General features: G+C 35.4%; 1 protein-coding gene across 4 annotated transcripts in view; it reads left to right on the forward strand.

Moving 5' to 3' along the window:
* The window catches only part of eea1 (early endosome antigen 1), a 164,269-nt gene that overhangs the window by 46,791 nt on the left and 89,651 nt on the right, over window positions 1–27,827 (forward strand). For 2 of the 4 annotated variants that reach the window (XM_039761542.1, XM_039761543.1), the window contains exons 3-6: window positions 7,261–7,389; window positions 12,950–13,074; window positions 15,195–15,249; window positions 20,555–20,620. In XM_039761542.1, coding sequence (XP_039617476.1) covers window positions 7,261–7,389; window positions 12,950–13,074; window positions 15,195–15,249; window positions 20,555–20,620 — 375 coding nt within the window. Of the gene's footprint in view, window positions 1–7,260; window positions 7,390–12,949; window positions 13,075–15,194; window positions 15,250–20,554; window positions 20,621–27,827 lie in introns of those variants that run through there. The other 2 variants (XM_039761545.1, XM_039761546.1) reach the window with 2 other exon arrangements.

Genomic DNA, 27,827 nt, shown 5'->3' on the forward strand with positions numbered 1-27,827 from the left:
TGTGTTCAAGTTACATTCCGTGTTTGTCAATCGTTGTAAAGATGACAGGTTTCATTCATCGATTCGTTTCTTACTGCATCAATAAACAGCTCGTCTTCTTCTTTATCTGAGACCTGACACACTGCATGCACGGGTTTTTTACACTGTCTTCCTTTAGCGGGATATTGACTTTTTCCACCGTGTGCTTTGTTTCCACAGTAGCTGCATTTATGAATATGCTTATCAGACGCTTCATATTTTTGCTGCCTTTTCAATTGTGTAATTCGGTTTTGTTCAGCTCTTTGGAACTGTTGCCTTTTATCTGTGCACTGCGTCAGTTCACGTGAGCCACTCGGTGTACTTGCATCGAAGGTTCCCAGCTGTGCTGGTGCCATCTCGTGCTATGTCCATAGCTTTATTTAATGTTACCTTAGTCCTGGCACTTAAAACTTTCTCGCAGTTTCGCTGAGTTTGTGCCAAACACCACGCTGACCATCTCATCTTCCTCTGCATAAGCACAGTCCTTAACCCGTGAATATTTAGTGGGAGTTTGCTATTGGATTGCCGCTGACGGACGACCTTATATGGGCAGGCACTAAATTACAAACGCCAGCGCAGCCTGTCTATAAACTTCATTTAAAGTGTAGGTTTACATCGTGCTTTGTTTCCGAAGTAGCAGAACTCATCGATATGGTTGTATATGTCACTTTCGCTTCTTATTGTTTAGCTGCCTTCTCCATTATATGTTTTCTTCAGCGCTTTTTTGAGGTCTTCCTGATTTTCTATGTGCTGCGTGATTACGTGGGAGGCGTGATGATGTCACACGAAACTCCGCCCCACGGCGTTGAAGCTCATCTCCATTACAGTAAATGGAAAAACTGCTTCCAGTTAGGACTAATACGCGTAGAATTTCGATATAAAACCTGCCCAACTTTTGTAAGAAAGCTGTAAGGAATGAACCTGCCAAATTTCAGCCTTCCACCCACACGGGAAGTTGGAGAATTAGTGATGAGTCAGTGAGTGAGTGAGTGAGTGAGTGAGTGAGTGAGGGCTTTGCCTTTTATTAGTATAGATGTATATATATGTATATGTATATATATATATATGTGTATATATATATGTATATATATGTGTATATATATATGTATATATATATATATATATATATATATATGTATATCTATACTAATAAAAGGCAAAGCCCTCACTCACTCACTGACTCATCACTAATTCTCCAACTTCCCGTGTAGGTAGAAGGCTGAAATTTGGCAGGCTTATTCCTTACAGCTTACTTACAAAAGTTGGGCAGGTTTCATTTCGAAATTCTACATAAGGGTCATAACTGGAAGCTATTTTTTCCCATATAATGTAATGGAGTCTTGAGTTGGAGATGGCGGGGCGGGGTTTCGTGTGACATCATCACGCCTCCTACGTAAGTGCGTAGAGAACAAGGAAGAACTCCAGCGATGAGCACAAAACGCCATTTCACAATTGAGAAGGCAGAAAAACATTATGAAGCAAATGATGCATACAAGCATATTCATAAGTACAGCTACTGCGGAAACAAAGCACGGCGTGAACCGTAAGTTTATATTAAATTAAGTTCATAGACAGGCTGCCACTAGCGCTTGTAATTTAGTGCCTGCCCATATAAGGGCGTCCATCAGCGCAATCCAATACAAACACTGCCGGTAAATATTCACGGTGAAGGACTGTGCTTATGCAGAGGAAGATGAGATGGTCAGGGTGGTGTTTGGCACAAACTCATTGAAACTGCGAGAGAAACTTTTAAGTGCCGGGTCTTAGCTGACATTACGAGATGGCACCAGTACAGCTGGGAACCTTCGATGCAAGAACACCAAGCGGCTCACGGAACTGGCGCAGTGCACAGACAAAAGCAACAGTTCCAAAGAGTGCTGAACAAAACCGAATTACACAATTGAGAAGGCAGCAAAAAATATGAAGCGCCTTATACATACAATCATATTCATAAGTGCAGCTACTGCGGAAACAAAGCACACGGTGGAAAAAGTGAATGTCCTGCTAAAGGAAGACAGTGTAAAAAAAACCGTGCATGCAGTTTGTCACATCACAGATAAAAGGAAGACGAGCTGTTTATTGATGCAGTAAGGAACTAATCGATGAATGAAACCTCTTATCTTTACAACGATTGACAAACACGGAATGTAACTTGAACACATCCTACAAATACGAGCCTGATTGAAAGAAATAATGATAATCAAATCCTTGATGACAGCAACATTCAATAACACTCACAAAACAATTACTGTATATTGACAATCATGTTACGCTATTTTTAAAATGTTCCCTTTTCTTTTCATAACTTCTACTTCTCCACTGCGATGCGGGTATATATATATAAATGTATATATATACCCGATCTACAATACATACTTTAGCATAGACAAGCCACACGCTGTGGCTAATTGTAGAGTCTTAAGCCTCTAACGCCGACATTCGAGGTTTGATTCCCGAGAGGGATGTACTGACTATGTACGCGCTACCGATTCATTTTACCTTAGCATCTCCTTGGTTTGGGACGTATGAAAAATATTAGGTTAACGCAGAATCATGTTACGCTATTTTTAAAATTTTCCCTTTCTTAGCACAAGCACAGCTGAGAAGCTTGATGCATGTACTCCATAACGTTAAAAATAACGCATTTAATCACACTTTCAATTCCAAGCAAATGGGAACTTTTGTCAATGCATGATTTCCTGGTACATCCATTACACTGATGCACACATCACAGCTACAAAAATGTTAGAGTCGGAATAAAAGCGTTCCTACGACTGATCATTTCGACTACCAGAAGCCTTGATAAAAGCATGGTTTTGTGCACACTGAAAAGCAAGCAAAATTAGATGCATTACAGAAAGCGGACTTTGTGGCTCTTACTGGGGATCATTGGACTTCCGTGACCGTTAGTAATTCTAAATACATCTAATTACAAAATGTTCAATGATCACACTGTTTTAGCCTAATGTACAAAATAATTTTGGCTAATGTTACTCAGAGTTTAAAGAGTAAGCTGGTCAAATTACCTTTTATGTTTCTGACTTATTTTTTTAAAGAAGAAAAAACTGCACTTTATGGTGAAATTTTGGTTATTATTATTTAAAGACAATACTATTCTGAAAATGTACTTAAAGTACTTAAACTACCACTTTATTTTTAAGTCTGCCCAATTTTAACCAGGGATGATATTTTTGTTTCTGTTTTGAATTCAAATGCAGTTTAAAAGCTTTTTTTTCAGAAATTAAAACAGCTTCAGTTTACAATATTCATGTCCATGTCTATTATTTGATTCTGTCGCCCACTAAAACCGCTTTTAAATGAAAAAAAAAAAAAATTTGCGATTTGGGGCAAATTTACGGGTGTCGATTACATACGATTAATCAAGATTAATTCTTACACAGCCTCTAATTAATTGGATTAATTTTTTTAATCGAGTCCCACCCCTAATATATATATATGTAGATATATATGTAGATTTGTATATATATGTGTATATACAGTATATATGTAGATATGTATATGTGTATATACAGTATATATATCTGTGTGTGTATATATACAGTATGTGTGTATATGTATATATATGTATGTGTGTATATGTATATATATATATATATATAACTGTATATATATGTGTATAGATGTGTATATATATATTTATATATATGTTTATATGTTTATATATGTGTCTGTGTGTGTGTGTGTATATATATATATATATATATATATATATATATATATATATATATATATATATATGCCAGCAACACTCATGACAATTACAAAACAATTACATTGTCAATCATGTTACGTTATTATTAAAATGTTTCCTTTTCTTTTTACTTCTCCGCTGCCAATCGCAGGTATTTTGCTATATATAAATAGATAGATATGACAACAACACTCATATCAATGACAAAACAATTACATTAACAATCATCTTACGTTATTTTTAAAATGTTTGCTTTTCTTTTCATAACTTCTTTAACACACTACTTCTCCGCTGGCCTGGTATTCTGCTAGTGTATATAGATATATAGATATATATGTGTATATATATATATATGTATATGTGTGTGTGTGTGTGTGTGTGTGTGTGTGTGTATATATATATATATATATATATATATATATATATATATATATATATATATATATATATATATATATATATATATATATATAATAAATTGTTTTAAGTTAATTAAATGTCTCATAATTCTCTTTTGAAAATGTTAATATTTTTGATTGGATTTTGCTTTTTTCATGGTGTAACGGGATGCTTAAAAGATCTGAAATTTTTCATTTCAAAGGTTATTTCTTCATAATCAAGATAAATATTAATTTCCCATATGAAGTGTTCTTAAGTGAAGCATTTCTATAAATGTTTTTTAAAAATATTTAGCCAACTCCTGAGTTTTATAATGAAGATAAAGGCTATCAGGATCCCAACGTAAAAATAAAGTAAAACGTACCAGATATGTCCACTTTTCAAGCCAAAGGTTTTTTTCAGGTATTGATCCATATATGAAAATTGCACACATATTGCAAAACAGAGTATCCATGTTGTTCAAGAAAGAAACAAAAGCAACACAAACTATTGTTTTTTGATTCAGCCATTTTAAAAGTAGACTAGCTGTGCGCTTTACTGTTCATCTTCCTCCTCAGCAACTTTTCAGGAATTCCCAGTAGACATGTGTTAATGAACTCCACTGTTTAAAAGCAACTGGAATGTGGGGCAAGGAATAGAATCGTGAGCTTAGAAGAAATGAGTGTATGGGAAGTGAGGAACGTGAGTGGGAGTCCTGAAGTTGGGGGAATCTGTTGTGGGATGTCCAGATCTGCTGAACAATTCTTTTTAATAGCAGTGAAAGTGGCTTTTGAAGGGTGGTCCTGGACAGAAGTTGGTGTGTATTGTTGGCGCTTTGGAGAAGCTGCAGCATGTGTGAATTGGAGAGTCAGATATTTGGTGAAGCAGAGGTCTTTTCTGGAGGGTAGGGGAATCCATTACCGCAGTAACTGGAGCTAAGTGCATAATAGTTACTGGGACGTGTGCCTGGTGGCACTCTGTAGTTGACTGAGGTTATAATGACTTTCTCAGTGTCTTATCTCTTTGAGGAGCTGTCTGGGTGTTTTTAATTAATAAACATTATTTAGAATTTTAAATTGAAATATTTATTCACCTTGGAAGTAACATTTTTTAATTAGAATGCACTGTCTTGAAACACTAAGCTACTACTTGTATCTCATCACTTGCTACTGGTTATCCTTGGAACACGAGCTACAAGATGCCCAATAGTTTGGTCGAAGCAAGGTATGTGGGTGGTATTGGGCTTCACACCCTAGAGTTGTGGTTTCTTCCAGCATATACTGCATATCGTCTCTAAGCGCTGCTATTGACATTTTTCAGTGTTGACACCCAGATGTAAATTGCTGCTTCTCTTTTGTAGACATGTAGCCAGTAATCGCTGAAAAAGATCATATGATCACTCACAGTGTATCGCTATTCAGAAACATATCTGATTAAAAAGAAATATATATATTGTATGTTGCTGCCTGGTATCTTCATGCATTCTTGTGCTTGGGTGGTAAAGCAAGAAAGCAGTGGAGCACATGCATAGCATGCAATCCAGTGACAAGAACTGAACAGACTTTATAAGTATACATTTAGTTTTAATCACATTAACGTTTAGTAAGTTTAGTACAGTTAGTTTAGTATAAGCAGAGTGGTAGCGCAGAGCTGTCATTCGAGCCTCACAGCGCCAAGATCTTCATGGAGTTGCATATTCCTTGCATATATTTAAGGACTGATTGGTATCAGCTAGTGTCTATGAGCTTCAAGTCAAGTCAAGTAGGAAGAGTCACCAGAGACATGAATGTCACTGCCAAGGTAAGTAAACCTCTCAACAAGGTCAACACTCTCTCCGTAAACAGACACGCTGCTGTGAGTTTACTCTCTCAAAAATATTATCCTCTGTAATTACCATGTCTTCAGCAACAGCAACACGCTATGCATCATACAATTGGGTTGTGGACTTTTCATCTGTACCATTGTGGGTTTAGCTCACCACAACCTAGAACATTCCTATATAGGACATCTCCAACAATTTGTAATTCAAACAGATTTGCTGGGATAATAAACATTTTTCCAGACTGTTGTTTAAGATATATGTATAATTGAACTCTTGGCCTTTTTTCACCCTCTTTAGTATTTTTTGTTATCATGTGCGCACACAATTGCTTGCCCCCGTGAACTTGGTATAGATATGCAAGTGGCTTGGCTCTTTCAAAAATCTAGTAGTTATATAAATGTATGTATAAATATGTGCAATGCAGTATAATCAGTTAATTTTAAACTTATTCTTAGGTATACAAAGTATAATGAAACTGTTACATGCTCTCTTTAGCACCATGCTGTCACTTGGCTTGAATCTCTCATCACAGGCAATATAAAATAACTGTACAGAATGCAATAGGCGAAAAGTAGGTGCTGTTTAGGAAAAAAATATATGATTGGAGCAGTGCTGTCTATAGTTACAACCCATGGCAGAAGCTTTGGAAATTTGGTGAATGGTGGTGGGGCTGGGAAGTGAGCTGTGTAAGAACTACAACCATGACTCCCGCTGTGAGTGGAAACATGAACAGGAAACGTATCCTTAATTCAAAAAAACAGTACCAAGAATATTTAATAAAATGTATTGTTTTCAGTGTATTTATCTTGTCAGAAGTATGTCTAATAAATGCAGAAGGCGCATTTTCTTAGACGTAAACATTTGCTGGTTTGAACTGTTTGTATTCTGTTGGTTTTAAGCCATACTGGGGCCTCAGTACCCTTCACCTTCACTATAAAAGACAATAGCAGGCTAGGTATTTAAAAGAAAAAATTACAAACACAATTTTTATGTGGCAAATAAATACATAACATGATTGTGAAGAAATACTTTTGACTTGAAAATTGCCAAACTTATCCTTTAATCTCATTCAAAGTTCATTTTATAAAAAAAGGATGTTTATTTCATAAAGGGAAGGGTATTTCTATAAATGTGGTATTTGTCTTATATCTTATTGTCATTTTACTGTGCTTTATATCTGTGTTGAAGCTGACAGATAATATGTTAAATATGTTTCATCACCTGTGAATATGCAGTCTTGCTGAATCTTTTCACTTGAATTGCATGAAATTATTGTTTGTATGTCTTGAAAATCTTCAATTTTGTGTTGCTTGACATTGCAATTTCACAGGGCTTCATCTGTCCTTACTGTATCTGTTCTTACCAAACACCCAGTGAACTTTTTGACCATTACGAGCATGAGCATGGAGAAGGAGACACTAAAACAAAGGAGCAGCAAAATTCTCTTCCTGATATTGCCGTGCGTCACTGTATTTTATATTTTGATGCTGTGTGGTGGTGCTTTCCTGTATTCTTCAAAAATAGTTAATTACCTGTCTAGTGCATGTTAATTGTTGGTGGGGATGGGTTTTTGGGCAGTCCTAAATCTGTGGCCAATTTACTGCTGACTTTTTTCTAGTGGTTTAATTTAGTGTAGTAGTTTTTAAGCTAGTTACTAGATCTTGGAGAATAATGTTTCTTAATTTCATTTTTCCCTTTTATTGATAAATTAACCAATATGTGTGTGTGTGTGTATGTATGTGTGTGTGTGTATATATATATATATATATATATATATATATATATATATATATATATATATATATATATATATATATATATATATATGTGTATATATACATATATATATATATGTATGTATGTGTATATATATATATATATATATGTAATTGGTTTTTTTTTCTGTTGTTGCTTATTCCACCAAAGATATTATCTTTTATTCTTTAGTGTAAAAGTGAACAGTAGGTTCATCCAAAAAAAAAAAAACTTTCATATACTTAAGATAAATATAAATGAAAATAGAATATGTCCTCTCAAACAAGATGAAAATTTTATTTTTGGTGCAAAAAGTAATAGTGAAAATAAATTCCTTATCAGTCACTGTATTTTGGGCGGAGTGGTGGCTCTGAGGTAGGGATCTGCACTGGTAATTAGAAGGTTGCCAGTTCAAATCTTGTAAACTTCCAAAGTGACTCTACTTCGTTGGGCCCCAAGCAAAGCCTTTAACCTGCAGTTGCTCTGTCCTGGGTATGACGTTAATCTGCATCCAGTCCTGCATGTAGGCCCTCCAACCTGCAGGGAAAAACCTGGGCATTGGTGGCAGAATTGGCATTCCAGCCACCATAAAAAAAACCTCACCCTGTTCCATTCCATCTGAACTAGTGTGGTTCTGAGGTGTCACCCAGGGCTGCACTTGGGTTCTAATCTGGGGATCCTGAGTTGATTTGTCTTGTCATGGGTTTGGCAATGTGCTGTATCAGCGCGTGCTCCTAACCTCTCACTGATTTTGAAAATAAATTAAAATTAATTGTTTGACCCAATTAGGAAGAATATACCCAGCTAATATACATCACAGCTTTTGATTCCTCGACAAGAAAACAAACCAGCATATTCACTGATGATGATTTTGATGCTGTATTCAAACTTTAAATACATGTACTGTACTGGTTTGAAAAACATTCCTTCAGATATTCTGTAGGAATATTGGTTGAGATAGTTATAGGGGTGGGCGGTATGACCAAAATTGTATATCACGGTATTTTTGTAAATTATCCCGGTTTCACGGTATTTGATGGTATTTTTTTCCCCATTCATGAGTGGATGTTAACCACATTTTCCACTGCAATTACTGGCTAAGAATAACCTATTCCACTGTCAAGAGTATTGCACATTGTACAAAAAATTTTTTAATGTGCACACAAGTATTAATATAGTTTTGCATTGCCCCATAAAGTGATAGTTTTCAAGGGGGTGGCACTAATGGAGAAGGTATCACATTGCATGACAGATGCAGTCAAAATATAGAACCTTTTTATTGAACACATTTTTCAAAAACAAATTATAATTTTGACAACATATTTTCAACCATACAGAGGCATTTAGACTTAGTAAAATATCCAGAAGTGCTTGTCAAAAATTGTATTGCACCGAATATGTCTTGGAAAAGGAATAAATAGAAAATATTTTTTGTAAACCAACTACACTTTCTGTTAATGTTAACAATCTCTGTCCACTGACACGTTAAAGTGACTTTTTAAACAACTTTATCATCATTAAGCTGCATAATATTTAAACTAATAAATAATAACAATAAAATAAATAATAGTATTATTACTGAAAGTTGCACTATTACTTCAAGACTTCAAGCCCAGGTGCATTACACAGTATTCACCAAATTAAAATAAAATAAAACAAGTGCAACTTGGTGATGACATCTTTACCAACTGAACCATCATTTAGGCAAACTGCATTAATATGGACCTTGCTTCAAGCTAAGCTATACTGGGAAAAAAATTCTAATTAAAGTAGAATGTCGTAAACTAAACTTCTTCCTAAAATCAATGTTTAATCAATTACTTAATTTACCCTGTCATAAATTAATGCAGCACTTTAAATGCTTTGTGTTACGTTCCCCGACCCAGTAGTTAATCATACCCTTCTTAAACTGACTTCCTCCGCACTAAGAGAAGACAGCAATCACCATACAGAATCCATTCACTTCATGATATTCCTGCTTTCTGAAAATTTATAATGCTAAGATAAATACTTGATATCATTTTCTTGATGAAATGCATTAAAGCAGGTATTACACATGCACGGTAGTGAGGCGGTAGTGCTGCTCCCTCGCAGTAAGGGGTCCCCAGGTCTATGTTCAGTGTAGAGAACTTTATGGCAGGTGTGACCAGGCTCCAAAAAATTGGATGTATGAATAGCTATCGCACAGGTTTAACTTAAATATTGTGCAAATGTTGGGTTTCTGATCTGCTGGTCGGAGACACAAACACAAAATTCAATGCATGTTCTTCTGAGCTGGCTATGCATGCATGCTGTCTCTATCTGACATACCAAAACCCCAGTTCCTTTTTCCTTCCTTCCTTTTTCTTTCACCACATAACCAATCACCACACGATAAACGTCTTTGTGAAATTAAAACTAGTTATAAACTTGGCCCACAGAGTGTTCAGAACTTTAAAAATATCTTCGTTATACATGTTTAATTATGCCATCCATTCAGAGTTGCGCCCATCTCTAAACGAGTCACCAGCACATCACAGGATGAATACAAGCAAAACATACACTAGCGGGGTCAATATAGCACAACAAAACCCCACATCCTACATGACTTTGAACGGAAACTGAAGCACGGCGAGTAAACCCACCAGAAAAACATGCAAATGCAAGGCAGGCACGCCGTCGTGCCCCCATATGATTAATGCATGCTTTAATGCATTTCACCATGAAAATTATATTAAGTATTTATCTTAGCATTCTAAATGTTCAGAGAGCAGGAAGATCATGAAGTGAATGTATTCTGCGCGGCGATCGCTGCCGCCTCCTCTTAGTGCATGAAGAAGTCAGTTTAAAAAATCACTTAACACAAAACATTTAATGTGCTATATAACTTATGACGGGGTTTCAGAAAATCTAGTAAATTAAATATTCATTTTACGATGAAGTTTAGTTTACGATGGTCTACTTTAATGACAAATTACGAGAATAAAGTCAACATGTCGTCACACTATTACACAGTACCCAGGTACATTACACTATTGAAAACAAATAAAACAATTACAACTTGGCTTACAGTATTATCCAGTAGTATAGAAACAGTATTTATACATCTGACCTTTTAAAACTAAAGTTATCTCCAGGCGACGGACGTGACTCTTTTTCGCAAAAGTTCTTCTGTTCATCATGTTCAACTTTACTTTTAGTTCAGTTTCGGAATGCTCTCTGTCCATTTTCACCGAGCGGCATACCTACGCTACCGCCCACTATTTGGTGGTGTAGCAGTGAAAAAGAGCCCTAGTGCAACAAATCTGTGTTTAGCGGTGTAGCAGTGAAAAAGGTCCCCACTTGAACAGTTTCCCGCTGCGCCACGTTCCGAACGTCGTTTAGGCAATTTAAACTGGTGTTGCGGTATAAGAAAAATCCATATCATAAAAAAAAACGGTTTTCGGTATGAACCGGTATACTGCCCAGCACTAGATAGTTATATTGGCTGATGCACATTATTTTATATAAAAGGAGAAAAGTTAAAAGGTTATTTCCATTCCGAGAAGGCAAGACACAACTTCATTATGTGTACCTGATATATCTAAAGTGTGTATATGATGCAATATATTCAGTAATCCAGGCAAACAATGTACTGTGTGTGTGTTTAGTTTTTTTATCAAAAAGTGGCAGTATAAATGAATAACTTAAATGTGAATATAGTGAATGTGAAAATTGAAAAGAGTATGTGCGTGTACTCTCTATCAATTCCTTCAATAATTCAGATACTCTGAATTAGCAACTAGTAGCTCATAGATGAAATGTGTAAACTCCCAAAAGTTTAAAGTATGTTGTGAGGCGCCTTAGTATTTTAAAATGCACAGTGTTAAACCAGTAAGATGGCTGGTCCGTCATGCTGCGTACTAACAAGCGGCTAGTTCTGACAATTATATCGTAGATCAATCATCACACTTGCACTAACAAAAATATGTCTTTTTAGTTCCCACGTTCTAAATCATAGGAGAAGACAAACTTATGCACAGACAAGTTACTATCAGTGGTGAAAAATATGGAACAAGTCTCACTGTCTGTACCACAGGCATTCATTTACTTCTTAAGGGCCATTGCTATTCATTTGCAACACATGCACTACTAGTCGCATCGAGTCTGTCAGCAGCTTCATACTATGTGTTTTCCTATGAAACTCTATCCATTTTTGTCTCTAACATATCCCCAATCTGCTACAACTCTTCTGTATTATTGTGTCCTGGTTAAGGTAAGACTTAAGTTGCAGAAACTATCAACATTATGTCACTCTTACTTGCATAATGAAAGATGTTGCTGGTAAAAGGGAGAACATTTTTTGTCTAAATACATAGGAAATAAAAAGAAAAACAACATAAATATAACCAGTGTTAAAAATCCTGTCAAGTTAAGTTTGGGCGTTAACTTACAGAAGGCTGGGTACTAGAACCATGCTGCTGTGTGAAGGGGAATCACACAAGTACAGTAATGAGAACACCTAGGCTTACACAAAAGGAATATATCTTGTTTAGAACTTTGAAAAAGCACTTATTTAATACATGTACAACCACAGTACGTAAATCAATATACAATAACTTTTCCCTGCTTCAAAGTGAATGTATTGTGTAAGTTTAAAGACTTTTCTTTCAGGTTTGGACTGTTGCCTCAGTGCCTGCAATTATAAACTCTTCTAAATTTAATAAGTACTACATCTTGTAGCAAATGGAGTATGTGTGTGCAATAATGGCTTAAAAAGGGCAAATAGTTCAATAGACTCCAACCTGACAGAGGAAACAGTACTTGATGTGATATATTTTTTACACTCACCTAAGTGAGTGTAATTGTGCCTCAAACCTAAGCCCTTTGAGCTTCAAGTTGAGTGTGGGTTATGTGTGGCAAGGAAACTAAAGGAAAAAAATTGATTAAGAGAGAATTAGAGAAACATATGTGAGCATAGGCCATGGGATGGAGCAGAATTTTTTTTTCTTTGGCTTCATTTGCTTATAATTGTACTTTGTCTTTGTCATTTGTTTACCTATCCTTTTTATAAATAAAAGAACTTTACTGTATGCTTTGGGTGTCTTAGCCATATTTTTGGGTGCAGACGTGTTTTTTTTTATATATTTTTCTGGTCTGTTTTTGTAAGCTACAGTATATTCTAATTAATTCCTTTCTCATAAGTAAAAGCATAAAGTATAATATTTTGTTTTGGTAAAGGTGCTAGTGTTTCTTGAAATATTTCTTATGCTGATTATTTTAACAGTGACTTTTTATTCTAACAGGGCTTCATTTGTCCTCAGTGCATGAAATCTCATGTTTCTGCAGAAGAATTGTTCAGACACTATGAAGCATTTCACAGTACTGATAATCAGTCTGGTGTAGGATCAGCCAACCTATCCCTAGGAAGGCAAGTGACTAATTTTAACTCATAATTGTTAATAAATTGTTTAAAATGTCATGCTGAAACACTCATTTTCCTATGCAAAAGCAGTCTCCAGCAGTTATTTTTATTGGTTAATTATGCACTTTGTTTGTGCTCCTTGAAACCCATCGTGAAGTGTGGTGCTTAAAGTATAGCACGCACAGGACTCCTAAATTCTGTACAGGTATTCATAGTCAAGTCATAGACATAGCCTCTTGAGATTATGTATGCGTTGTGAGTATAAAATGGAAGAGAGATTAAAAACCATGACTAGCAACTTCTCAAAGTGGATTTGTCTCTTATACAGTACTTGTGGGTCCAGAGGAACTGAAATGTCATGTATATTGAATTATTCCTTGGCAAAATCACGCAAATACGCAGAAGCCAAGGAGAGGTATTGTCATCTCATGATTCTACAGTGTCACTCACAACTCATATTGCTGTGGATGTTGGTAAACAACCTGCCAGAAGACCAACAACACAACTTTGGTGGTATTCCTGAGGATGCCCACAATTCACCTGCAAAGGGATATAGTAGACACCATCCTGTTTCTGCAACTGAGTCTTCCTATCATCTGACAATCTTTAAAGAGGAAAAAAAAGCTAAAAAATAAAAAATGACTGTATCTAGCCTGTTCGGTTATGGGAGAATAATCCCCAGAACTGACTTGAAGAATGAGACACGCCTACCTCTAGTTCAGTTAATCATGAAATAAATTAAAAAGTTTTTAATGTATTTTTCAGTGTGATGTGAGTAAATGTATTATTTGAGGCAGCTATTCTTTGGAAATGCTTTGTGTTTGTGACAAAATAATAAGGCTGCTGCACAAAGATACAATAGTGTTTATTACCTTACTGTAGCAGCATGTTCTGTGAGGTACTCCTGTAAAAAGAGGACTGTCTGTGCATCCCCTTTTGTTAGATACTTTATTAACCATAGATAACATAATAGTATCATTTTCTTAAAATATATTGAACAGACAGACATTGCTTCAGTAAAGTGGCAGTTTTATTGTTTTCATGTGTACCTTAAATGGTATGGTTTATTAAAATATGAAGGATGGGGTTATACTACACTGAAATTAACTAAAATTATATGCAAAATGATTAAATATTTTGCTGCGATTAGTGAAGATTCTAATTTGAATTGAGTTGTGAGAAATGTCTGTCTCCTCCATGATTTCCTGCATATTTTTACAGCTGTTATAAAATCTTCAATGAAAAATTAGTTGAAATGGACACTGTGTGACTAAATAACAAAGTAATATTTAATTTACTAAAGGGAGTTGCGCACAACTTAGTGCCTGATGTAGAAACGTACCATTAGGTTAATTTAATTTGCAATTCTAAGTTGGTACAGTGATGTTGAGTGTGGGTATATTAATGTGTTTTCTGTAGTAGACTTTGTGCCTGATACTCATGTGATTAACACTGACCCCTTGTGATGCTGTAATTGAACTGAGTAGATTAGACCACTGGAGGTATACTGTAGATTGATAGTCTTAAAGGATAAGTTTTTGATAAGATCATTTAGCCTCACTCAAGGTTGTCTTCTTTTTTCATATATCTGTTACTGTCTATACTGTAGTACTAGGTGTTGTACCGATTTAGCCATTATGAATGTAAAGAAAAGCCAAGCAAAATGACACCTTTTTATTGGCTAACTAAAAAGATTACAATATGCAAGCTTTCAGGGCAACTCGCCCCTTCTTCAGGCAAGATGTAACATACTGAAAATATATTATACTGAAACACTATCAGAGAGAATTAAAATGCCAATATGGAAGTAAATATTGTGATCATAATGGAATATTGTAAAAATTTAAATCACAAACATTTAAAACTGTTAGTTGAAAAAGAAAACAATTTGAACAAAATTATCCCTGCAGTTCAGTTCCTTTTCTGGTGTTGTGTATATCTAATGATTTCAACATGATGTTTTAATTAAAAAACAGTCCTAAGAAGTAGTGTGTACAGTATGTATTTGTCTAAAGACTACATTCTAAAGTTCCAGTTGCTCTATGTTTCTTTTAGTATGTGTTGTGCATTTCAGATAGCAGAAAAATTATTTGATTTTTACATTTTACTTTTTGTTTTCTTTGTAGGGATGATTTAAGCCTCCTCCGACAAGAAGTGCAAGACCTACAAGCCTCACTCAAGGTTGTCTTCTTTTTTCATATATCTGTTACTGTCTATTTGTTATATTGATACCGGCTTGTTGCATAGCCTAATTTGTTAAAAAGAAAAATTCAGATTTTTTTTTTAATACACCTTTTTAGGTTATAATTAGTTAAAAGTCAAGAATTTGGCAATAACATAAGTGTTCTTTGGTCTGTCTATACTGTAGTGCAAAATTTCAAGAAATTTTGTGTTTATGTCTGAAAGTTTTGAAGTTCTGGTAAATCTGAATACCCTGTTGATTAATAGAGCTGTCATTGTCTTGTGTCATTTTTTTAATCATTATTCTCAGAAATTCAGTAACATGTCTTTAGTAAAGGACATGTTTACAGTTTGCATAATATCAGTCTAAATACTTAAGATACAGTGGTACCTTGAGATACGAGTGCCCCAACATGCAAGTTTTTTGAGATGCGAGCCGTCACTAGGTCGATTTTTTTGCCTTGAGTTTCGAGCCAAAATTAGAGATACGAGCCATCAAAGAGCTTGTAGACGCACATTCTGAGTAACTAACAATGGAGGAGTTAATGGAACTGCAGATGCAGCAACATACAGAGGTTCTGCAGGAGATTGGTATCGCGGAGGAGGTTATCTCTTCAAGTGAGATAAAGGAAGTGTTGGCAATGTGGGAAAAACTTTAATCTTTGTTGAAAAGAATCACCCTGAAAAAGTTGCAACTGGTTGTGCCTAACTAATTTCAGAAACATTCTAAAGGGAAGGAAGAAACAAAGCTCCTTGGTCAGGTTTGTGTTGAAACGCCCTGCAAATGAAAGTGATGAAAGCATGGCAAAAAAGAAAAAAACTAGTGCAGAAGAAAATAAAATTAAGCAAAACTGAAGTGAAAGAAAAAATTAATACAATACGCTAATCGGCTCCACCAACATGTTTATTTCTTTAGATTCTCTTTTATGTTTTAAGTTTTATTTTGTTTGTATACAACACTTGTTCATTATAAATACTTTTTTCTTATGTTGAAAACATTTAAAAAAAAATTGTGTTTTTTGGGGGCTGGCACGAATTAATCTTATTTCAATTCACTTCAATGGGGAAAATTGATTTGAGGTACGAGCATTTTGACTTACGGGCTCGGTCACGGAATTAATTAAACTTGTATCTCAAGGTACCACTGTATATCCATCACATAGAGCTGGATATAATATATAATAATTCAAGTTATCTGAACAGTTGTTGTGTCATGAAATTAGCATAAAAACACTCATTTGTACTTTTTATAATATTTAATTATTCCTCATGCAATTTAAAAATCCATAAGATTATCAAACCCATTGAATCTTAATGTTACATTATGTTTGAATTAAAATTCTGCAGACAAGCATGATTGGGCAGCAGTTAATAATGCTTGCAGTGACTTAAAAACTTAACAGTAATCTTATTGTAAAATCAAAATGGAAATATTACACAGGTTGAGCATCTCTGATATGAACTTCCAAAATGCTCTGAAATTACATGTTTAGACTTAGGTCCCATCCCCAAAATATCTTATGTATATGCAAATATTCCAACATCAGTAAATATTTGAAATCTAACATTCTTCTGGTCCCAGGATTGGAGATGCCCAACCTGTACTTTCTCCCTTTCCAATATGTACAGTGCAGATAAGTTACATATTAGTAGCCCTAAAAATATATAAAATGAAAATGCATAGGTACAAGTATGCAGAAAAATGAAATAATTTCAATAAGAATCTGTATTTATCCGTTTTTTTTTTACTTGTTTACTTTTTTACTTATTTGTAATTTTAATAGTTTCTAATATTAGCACATTGTTTTGTAGCAGTTTTTCATGCCTTATGCCAGATACTATCGTAAGAGGTTTCTGTTTTATCACTACCATGCAGGAAAGAAGCATCTGCAGAAAATGGATTTTCGTTTAAAACTTGATTAAAACTTTCTGTGAAGCATCAGTTTATTTTAACTAGTTTCCACATGCTGCAGTAATATGTGTAAAATATTGAGGGTATTGCACTTAGCACAGACACTTTCAGAACTTTATATAATGAAATCAGTATAGGTAATAAAATTTAATTCATTATGCAGTTAGGAACACCCAGTTGTCTTTGAATTACCTGTGAAATAACAGTTTTTCAGGAGGGCAGATTAGAACGCAATGCTGTGGTTTAGAACATAATGAATTTGTTTGAAAAATGCTTTTACATTTTACTTTCTCTTTTTGTATGGGCATACTATGATCCATTCTGAAGATAAAAATTAAGTATGTCCCTTTTGACATCCTGGTTGACATTTTATCCATAAAAAGTTTATATAAGACCTGATTTTCATCTGTCCATTTTCTAAACATATGTTATCCTGATATTTTTAATGTACATTTTTAAACTTTTAATACTAAAATATTGATTATATAGATTTTACAATATTATTATTGTAAATTATATTTTAATATTTGGATTTTTTGGAAGTCCTCTGTTGTTCCACCTGTTGTGTATTTGAAGATATTCTGAAACATAGTAAGACCGTATACTATAAAAAAGGCCAATGAAAAATTTTTTGCGCTTACTCTCCAGGATTTTTTATTATTTTGATAAATGATTATTCAATAAAAAACTATTAAAAACAGCAAGAAATACAACATCAATTATTCCTTGAGCAGTGAATGAGTCACTCGCATTAAAAAAAAAAACATAGAGACTAACAAGTACTACTTAAATTTACATTTACATTGCATTTGTTTTTCTAAATGTATTTTCTTCCTTATTGTCTTAACATTTCTCATCTCTTATTTTTCAATTGACATAGTGAAATGAATGCCCTATATGGAGTCTTCATTGTCAGTTAAAAATCTCTTCCTTATTAAGTCAACATAAGGTGTATTATAATGCTGGACCCTAAGTTTTGTCATAGGTTTTCATGAACATGAAGATCGAACAAGTGGTAAATGTTTAGTAGAAAGCCTGAATGTGTTATCTCTGTGCTCCTGTGCATGCTGAATAGTACAAGGCTATGTCTTCTGCTGTGGGCCAGAACAAATCAAGAATTGTCTTATAAAAAATTCAGATTATGATTAGCAATATACATGGCATACTGTAAATGTCATGTTTTGAATGACATTACTAGGGATATACACTAAGAGATTCATGACACAGACATTAGTCAGTAGGCCACTTTAATGTATATTCTATAATGGAAGCATCACAGTACAGTATTTTATTTATTGTACATTCTTTTAACAGTTTTAACAGACCTCATGAATAATAGATTAGATTAACTAATCAGTGTGTGTAGGATATATCTTAAAAGGCCCAGATGGCTTTAATGTATACTGTATGGTCAAAATATGTTCTTACATATACTCATGCACCTATTTATGGCGGACCAAGTTGCAGCGATTCTTACTTGCAGACCAAGGCCATACGAAAGCAATAATGCAATAATGTTACAGAAATTACCAAAACTATCTGCAATAATAAATCTGTTGTTATTATCATTATTTCACTCCGTCTCGTCTTTTCTGACTATCAGGTTTGTTTTGATCAGTGCTTCCCCACATGGCTAATTCTTACATATTTTGTCTTCACTGCCTTTCTTACACCAGTGTTTCTCAATCTTTTTGTCCTGTAACCTGGTTTTGGCCTTTTTAAATTCTTTGATGACCTACTAGAAGCAACTGAAAACTACCCCTTTGGGTAATGACTTCACTTAGAAAAAGGGAAATCTATCACACAGTACTGCCAATCGCTTAGGTGACCCACTTGCGAACCAAAGAGAGCAACCTGTGTTTCCACCAGCAGTCACCTGGGTCTGCTTTCAGTGGCAAACGCTGCCTTACATGGACCTGGCATGAACACTGAGACTCAAAGATCAGTTTGTGCCTCTCCATACTGGCAGTTAAAGTATGTATAACAGTGACCCACACCGGACTGACAGAACCTCAAATGCATTGGCCTGTACACTTTGCAACTGTCGTACAGGCATTTTGGCATATGGCCAAAAGCCTGGTGTCAATTGGAGCCGTAAGTCGCTGCATGACTATACTCAGTTTGCGTCATAACAGCCTGAATTCACCAGACTATCAATTTAATAAGGAGTCAAAAGATTTGATTGGTGTACTAACATGTTGCAATGTATGCCAAGTATGTTGTATGTTGGTGTGCAGGCGGGGTTAATCCCTGAAACAAATTATTAATTCCATTTTATCCTACAGAAGCTTATTTTTTTTAAGATTTTGTGAATGATGAGGTTACTACATTAAACTGAATTTACTGCTGTTTTTCTGAACTAGTAGTTTTCAGTCTTATGTTGTGATAGATTATGCTTCTATAAAAACCTTTTTACAAAAGAATAGACTGCTGTGGTGAAGGAGTCCATCTGATGAAATAGGCATCCTATAAAAATGACATTTTTTTTCTCAGCTATTATCTAGAATTAGTACATGTCTTGGAAACTTTCTGGCACCCTGTAGATTGTGTAGTCTAATAGGGTTTTTTTTCTGTAGCCATTATCCCAGTCACCACAAGCCAGAATTATTTAGATCAGACTCTATTTTTCCAATCCTCCCATCTCCAGCATTTGTGCTCCTTAGCTCAACAAAACTTGCTTTTATTTTTTGGGTAGTAGTAGTAGAACATTTTTATAACTGTTTGTGATTTGGTAAAGCAAGTGATGCATTTGAAATTGTTCACAACACATATATATATTTTTCTGTTAGATGACAATCCGCAGCTTGGGTGCTACTTACTGTACACAAATAATGCCAACTTCCATTAACCATTTTCATCAATAGTTTGTATCTCTGACAATGAGAATTAATTTCATGTATTTGAAACATTGAAGGAAAAGGGCTGTCATGCCGTCTATGATGCTTATTGGTAATTAATAGGTTTCTTGGTGTTCTAATCCACTGTAATCATAAACTTCGTTTATCTGTATTTTTTATGTCAAATGTACTTATTATTTACCAGTTATTTCCTCAAGTCTTCATGTCACTATTTACCCTGTACTTGTATTTATATCAGTATTTAGCCTGTACTTGCTCAGCTAGTCATTTAATGAGGATATTATAGAATTTCAACAAAATGTCCAATAAAAATAATGGCTGTACACCATGGTTCTACCGGATTTATTCAAGCAAGATTTTTTTTTTTGGAGAAAATCACTCACATAGTCGAACTGCCATTATCATTAATTTTTCACCAGAAGTCATGATTCATTGTCACCATTGTGAGCCAGGCCAAGTTAGCAGCTGGTTTATTTTTCTATATCTTGATATGTTGTTGTTCCTTATTGTTTTATTACTTATTTCTAATTTACAGGAGGAGCGATGGTTTTCTGGAGAGTTGAAAAAAGAACTGGAAAAAGTGCAAGGACAGCTGAAGCAAGTAATTCCTTTAAAATGAATAAAAACTGTAATTGTCACATTTTATGTTTGCATTTCAGATTTTTTTAAACTTGCTTTGAACAGCACTAAACAAACTAAAGCACACTAAAGTATATTGTGTGCTTTTAATATGTATGTAAAACATCTGATGGAAGAGAGAAATGAAAGGTTTTCTTATTTGTTCACTTTCTCTCTTGTTTTTTTAGACATTTTTGCCTTATTCTAGGATTGTGATGGTGCATTAATTAGCATTGCTACCCAATAGTTCTGGGTCTCCCATTTGAATGTGAGCACAGTCTCTCTCCATGCACACTCTTTGTTTTTGACCGCACTGTTTACCTGTTAGTTACTTCATGGTACATGCCATTCATGAAATTTGACATATCACATATACTTCAAAAAAGAAAGAAAATAAATAAAGTAAATATGCAGTTAGGCCCATAAATATTTGGACAGAGACAACTTTTTTCTAATTTTGGTTCTGTACATTACCACACTGAATTTTAAATTAAACAACTCAGATGCAGTTAAAGTGCAGACTTTCAGCTTTAATTCAGTGGTTTGAACAAAAAGATTGCATAAAAATGTGAGGCAACTAAAGCATTTTTTTAACACAATCCCTTCATTTCAGGGGCTCAAAAGTAATTGGACAATTGACTCAAAGGCTATTTCATGGGCAGGTGTGGGCAAGTCCATCGTTATGTCATTATCAATTAAGCAGATAAAAGGCCTGGAGTTGATTTGAGGTGTGGTGCTTGTATGTGGAAGATTTTGCTGTGAACAGACAACATGCGGTCAAAGGAGCTCTCAATGCAGGTGAAAGAAGCCATCCTGAAGCTGTGAAAACAGAAAAAACCCATCCGAGAAATTGTTATAATATTACAAGTGGCAAAATCTACAGTTTGGTACATCCTGAGAAAGAAAGCAAGCACTGGTGAACTCAGCAACGCAAAAAGACCTGGACGTCCACAGAAGAAAACAGTGGTGGATAATCGCAGAATCATTTCCATGGTGAAGAGAAACCCCTTCACAACAGCCAACCAAGTGAACAATACTCTCCAGGGGGTAGGCGTATCGATATCCAAATCTACCATAAAGAGAAGACTGCATGAAAGTAAATACAGAGGGAGAACATCTAAAGAACATTTAAAAAAGCCAGCACAGTTCTGGAAAAACATTCTTTGGACATATGAAACCAAGATCAACCTCTATCAGAATGATGGCAAGAAAAAAGTATGGAAAAGGTGTGGAACAGCTCATTATCCAAAGCTTACCACATCATCTGTAAAACATGGTGGAGGCAGTTTGAAGGCTTGGGCGTGCATGGCTGCCAGTGGCACTGGGACACTAGTGTTTGTTGATGATGTGACACAGGACAGAAGCAGCCGAATGAATTCTGAGGTGTTCAAAGACATACTATCTGCTCAAATCCCACTAAATGCAGTCAAATTGATTGGGCGGCGTTTCATGATACAGATGGACAATGACCCAAAACATACAGCCAAAGCAAACCAGGAGTTTATTAAAGCAAAGAAGTGGAAAATTCTTGAATGGCCAAGTCAGTCACCTGATCTTAACCCAATTGAGCATGCATTTCACTTGTTGAAGACTAAATTTCGGACAGAAAGACCCATAAACAAACAGCAACTGAAAGCCGCTGCAATAAAGGCCTGGCCGAGCATTAAAAAGGAGGAAACCCAGCATCTGGTGATGTCCATGAGTTCAAGACTTCAGGCTGCCATTGCCAGCAAAGGGTTTTTAACCAAGTATTAGAAATTAACATTTTATTTCCAGTTATTTATTTTGTCCAATTACTTTTGAGCCCCTGAAATAAAGGGATTGTGTTAAAAAAATACTTTAGTTGCCTCACATTTTTATGCAATCTTTTTGCTCAACCCACTGAATTAAAGCTGAAAGTTTGCACTTCAACTGCATCTGAGTTGTTTCATTTAAAATTCAATATTGTGTCCAAATATTCATGGACCTAACTGTATATACCTGCTTAGAAGAAGCAGTTTCTGGCTTTTGCGAAAGCTTCCTGCACTTATGGGGGCAAGGAAACATCTAGAAAAGACAGAACTGGGGAAAAAAATAATTGCCTCTTTAAATAATAGATGATAATACTTCAGAGATATTCTGAACTTGATTCTGAACTGAATTAATGTATTCTGAAAACCACTTGCAAAATTTGCACCATTAGCACATATACAGTATTTTCATTTAATCTTTTTTTTTTTCTTGTATGAAAGCATGGCAGAATATATTTGGGTGCACAGTGTGTAAAGGAGGACACGGTTAGAGAGCACAAGCATGCCGAAATTTCGAAGGTGATTCTCCTCTGTAGAAATTCAGAACATTGTTGTAGGGCGAGGAAGGTGATAGCACTTTTAACACAACTCTAAGGTAGTAAAATTTCTGTTTTCCATACCAAAAATCTTTGAATCCTCGAAAAATTAATTTTAGTGAATACATTTCTTAATTGCAACATCACATGCAAATTGAATTATAGTTGCAATTTCAAGAAACCGTATGGAAAAAATAAAAAACTTGTTTTACTCATAACTATTGATGATGTCTCACAGTCCCTGTATCCCTTTTATATTGAGCTTGACTGCCATAAAGACAAACTCAGATGCAATGTGGAACAAATGAGCTTCACACTTTCTTTAGCAAGTGATACAAAGATCTTTAATTTAAAAAAATAAGAAAAAAAGTAAACACTTGATAATAAGAAGTGGATTTAAAGTCCAGTTCTGATTTGAGCTGTTCTGTTATTGGTTTTATAGCTACAGTGTACATGGAATTTACTAATTAAATACCCAAAGGCATATCCAGTCACAAAAATTATAGTCCATAGTAATACAGTTAAGTTCATATTTGGTAATTCGGTTAACTGTTAGAAATATGACTGAAAATATTGGTAGCTTTTTCATTTTGTTCAAGTAATGCACCATTCTTTCTGAAAAATATTGAAATTAAAAGATCTTTTGTCATTGAAACATGGATTCCGTTTGTTTGCAGTAGAAGAAAACAAAAAAACTCTGAAAAGAACCAATTCTTATTCTACAAACATTTTCCAAAATGGCAAGGACAAAATTATTGGAATCCTTTAGAAGTTACAAAAAATAATTGCCTAATAGTGATCTTTGAAGCAGACTGATATGTTTTTAATGAATATCACGGGTGCCTTCAATTTTATAATTTCTCATTGAACCAGTTTAAATGGAGAAAAGAAATCCATCAGCTGTCATGTGTCACTCTAAACATGGGAATGAGAAGGAAAAGCAGAGAGTTTTCTGAGGAGATCATAAAAACTAAGCATGGCCAATGTAAAGGAGACAAGGCCATCTCCAAAGAGTCTCATGTTCCTCTTACAACTGTAGTCAACATCCGTGGACATGGCTACACAAGGAAAATTGGCCCATTGTTGAACAAAAAGACTATTGAAATGGGGAAAAACTATAAAACATGTCCAAGCTGCCCTTCAACCTTGAGATGCAACAGCTTCAAGTCTATTTGAAAACAGGCTCCATGGTAAAAGATGCCAAATAAACCCACTTCAAAGTGAAAAATGCAGACAAGCTCTGCAGTTTGCCACAATGCATTTTGCCAAGAGAATGAGAGAATGTCCTTTGGGCAGACAAAACAAAAGAAAAGCTTTTTGCTAAATTATACCAATTCTGTGTCCACAGTATGTATGTGTGTGTGTGTATATATATATATATATATATATATATATATATATATATATATTTATTTACACTCACCTAAAGGATTATTAGGAACACCATACTAATACGGTGTTTGACCCCCTTTCGCTTTCAGAACTGCCTTAATTCTACGTGGCATTTATTCAACAAGGTGCTGAAAGCATTCTTTAGAAATGTTGGCCCATATTGATAGGATAGCATCTTGTAGTTGATGGAGATTTGTGGGATGCACATCCAGGGCACGGCTCCGTTCCACCACATCCCAAAGATGCTCTATTGGGTTGAGATCTGGTGACTGTGGGGGCCATTTTAGTACAGTGAACTCATTGTCATGTTCAAGAAACCAATTTGAAATGATTTGAGCTTTGTGACATGGTGCATTATCCTACTGGAAGTAGCCATCAGAGGATGGGTACATGGTGGTCATGAAGGGATGGACATGGTAAGAAACAATGCTCAGGAAGCACGTGGCATTTAAACAATGCCCAATTGGCACTAAGGGGCCTAAAGTGTTCCAAGAAAACATCCCCCACACCATTACACCACCACCACCACCAGCCTGCACAGTGGTAACAAGGCATGATGGATCCATGTTCTCATTCTGTTTACGCCAAATTCTGACTCTACCATTTGAATGTCTCAACAGAAATCGAGACTCATCAGACCAGGCAACATTTTTCCAGTTTTCAACTGTCCAATTTTGGTGAGCTCATGCAAATTGTAGCCTCTTTTTCCTATTAGTAGTGGAGATGAGTGGTACCCGGTGGGGTCTTCTGCTGTTGTAGCCCATCCGCCTCAAGGTTGTGCGTGTTGTGGCTTCACAAATGCTTTGCTGCATACCTCGGTTGTAACGAGTGGTTATTTCAGTCAAAGTTGCTCTTCTATCAGCTTGAATCAGTCGGCCAATTCTCCTCTGACCTCTAGCATCAACAAGGCATTTTCTACCACAGGACTGCCGCATACTGGATGTTTTTCCCTTTTCACACCATTCTTTGTAAACCCTAGAAATGATTGTGCGTGAAAATCCCAATAACTGAGCAGATTGTGAAATACTTAGACCGGCCCGTCTGGCACCAAAAATCATGCCACACTCAAAATTGCTTAAATCCCCTTTCTTTCCCATTCTGACATTCAGTTTGGAGTTCAGGAGATTGTCTTAACCAGGACCACACCCCTAAATGCATTGAAGCAACTGCCATGTGATTGGTTGATTAGATAATTGCATTAATGAGAAATTGAACAGTTGTCCATAATAATCCTTTAGGTGAGTGTGTATATATATATATATATGTATATATATATATATATATGTATATGTATATATATATATGTATATATATATGTATATATATATGTATATATGTATATATATATGTATATATGTATATATATATATGTATATATGTGTATATATATATGTGTATATATATGTATGTATATATATATATAATCTAGATAGGTGTGTGTGTATATATATATATATATATATATATACACATACATATATATATACACATATATATACTTGTGTGTATGTTTGTATGTGTCTATATGTGTGTGTATAGCTTTGGTCACTGATTGCAAGGGAAAAATAATAAAATGTAGTCTATAAGTTATTAAACAGTAAAACATTAACGTTTTAAGAAGTACAGGTACATTGAGCACTACTGGAGTGGTTGCGGGTAAACTACATTTTAAAGACTGTGTAACACAACAGGTAAGTAACTAACAGCAGCTAAAATGTATATGGATCATCTCTCGGTAGTAGATCCCTTTTGAAAGCGCTACACGACGGCTGTGGGATAGAAATTACATTTTCTATGTGAACTTTCAAATTTGTGCCTCTGGTAATGTGCCTTACCGGCAATTAAAGAAAATTATTTTTGTGTCCTTTGCAATGTTAAGAGAGAAAGGCTTTGGTTTGGGATAAAAGGAAAAAGGTGTAAAGAAAGGAAAGTTGCCTTTCCTTTTATATAGTATAGAGAGATGTGTTCGCTGACGATATGAGCATCTTCTGGGACAGTCGCGGTGTGTCTTGTGTAGACTGGTGAGACGTCCCGCCATTAATCGGCTGTGATGGCACTGTCAGTCTTCCACTCCTGTGCGTATCTTCATAATCCGAGCTGAGGACCTCATAATCGTATACGTGGAAAAGAAAGTGTGAATCGATTTAAAATTATTTTGCCATGGTGTAGAAAAGGGGTCCCGTGTTTGCACTTGTCTGGGCTATAGCGCAGGGGGAGGAAGAAAAAAATTAAAAGTGCTCACTTTGACTTAAGGCAGAAGCACAGTCAGCGTCTCAAAGGCCGGCACAGCTATGCAGCGCTGGCTGCTCGACTTTTGCTGGGCAGGAGACCCCTTTTGTACACACGTTCATGATATCAAAAGTCTCAGCGTTCTTTGGAGGTAATTCACAGATTATATATATAGCAAAATACCTGCGCCTCGCAGCGGAGAAGTAGTGTGTTAAAGAAGTAATGAAAAAGAAAAGGAAACCTTTTAATAATGACGTAACATGATTGACATTGTCATGAGTGTTGCTGTCATATAAATGCCTGCCTAAATAAGTCACCCTCGCTTTGCTCTTACTTTTTTACCGTTCATTTAATCATGGCTAGTGGCGGAAAACTTATAAAATGGAAGGAGGATGGCTTTACCAAAACAAATATTGATGGCGAATCGATTATTCATAAAGCTTGAATTGGTGATCTGTTTTTCTGTGTTAACCTCATATTTTTCATACTTCTTCTCAAACTAAGGTGGTGCGAGGGTAAAATGAATCGGGATACGGTGATCAATGTAATCGGTGTACCAGGAAATCATGCATTGACAAAAGCTCCCCTTTGCTTGTAATGCAAAGTGTGATTAAATGCATTATTTTTTAACGCGTTAAGGAGCACATGCATCGAAGCTTCTCAGCTGTGTTTGTGCTAAGAACGAAATGAGATGAATGCGAGGGGTGATGATGACGTGACTCCCCGCGCCTTAACTGTCAATCCCCACAAACACAGTCTCGGAATTTGCATAAGCACACCCTTCACCTACAATTTTAACTTAGTTACAAAGTGATCAAAACTCGTTTATATCCTCGTCCTCTCATTAAACTTGTATCCCGCATTCCGTGGGCATGTGAAACGCCAGCGGTAGCCTGTCTATGAACTTAATTTAAAGTTTAGGTTTGCACCTTGCTTTCTTTCCGAGGTAGCAGGACTCATGAATATGGTAGTATATGTCACTCGCCGCTTCTTATTGTTTTAAGCTGCCTTCTCAATTATATAATGCAAGTTTTCTTAAGCGCTTTTTGGAGGTCTTCCTGATTTTCTACGCACTGCGTTGACAGTCAGTTCACGTGATTACGGGAGGCGTGATGATGTCACCGAAACTCCGCCCCACGTCTTTCCAGCTAAACTCTATTACAGTTAATGGAGAAAAATACCTTCCAGTTATGACCATTAGGCGTAGAATTTCGAAATGAAACCTGCCCAACTTTTGTAAGTA

Source organism: Polypterus senegalus, chromosome 8 (genome assembly GCF_016835505.1).
Source record: "Polypterus senegalus isolate Bchr_013 chromosome 8, ASM1683550v1, whole genome shotgun sequence".
Taxonomy (NCBI): Eukaryota; Metazoa; Chordata; class Cladistia; order Polypteriformes; family Polypteridae; genus Polypterus; species Polypterus senegalus.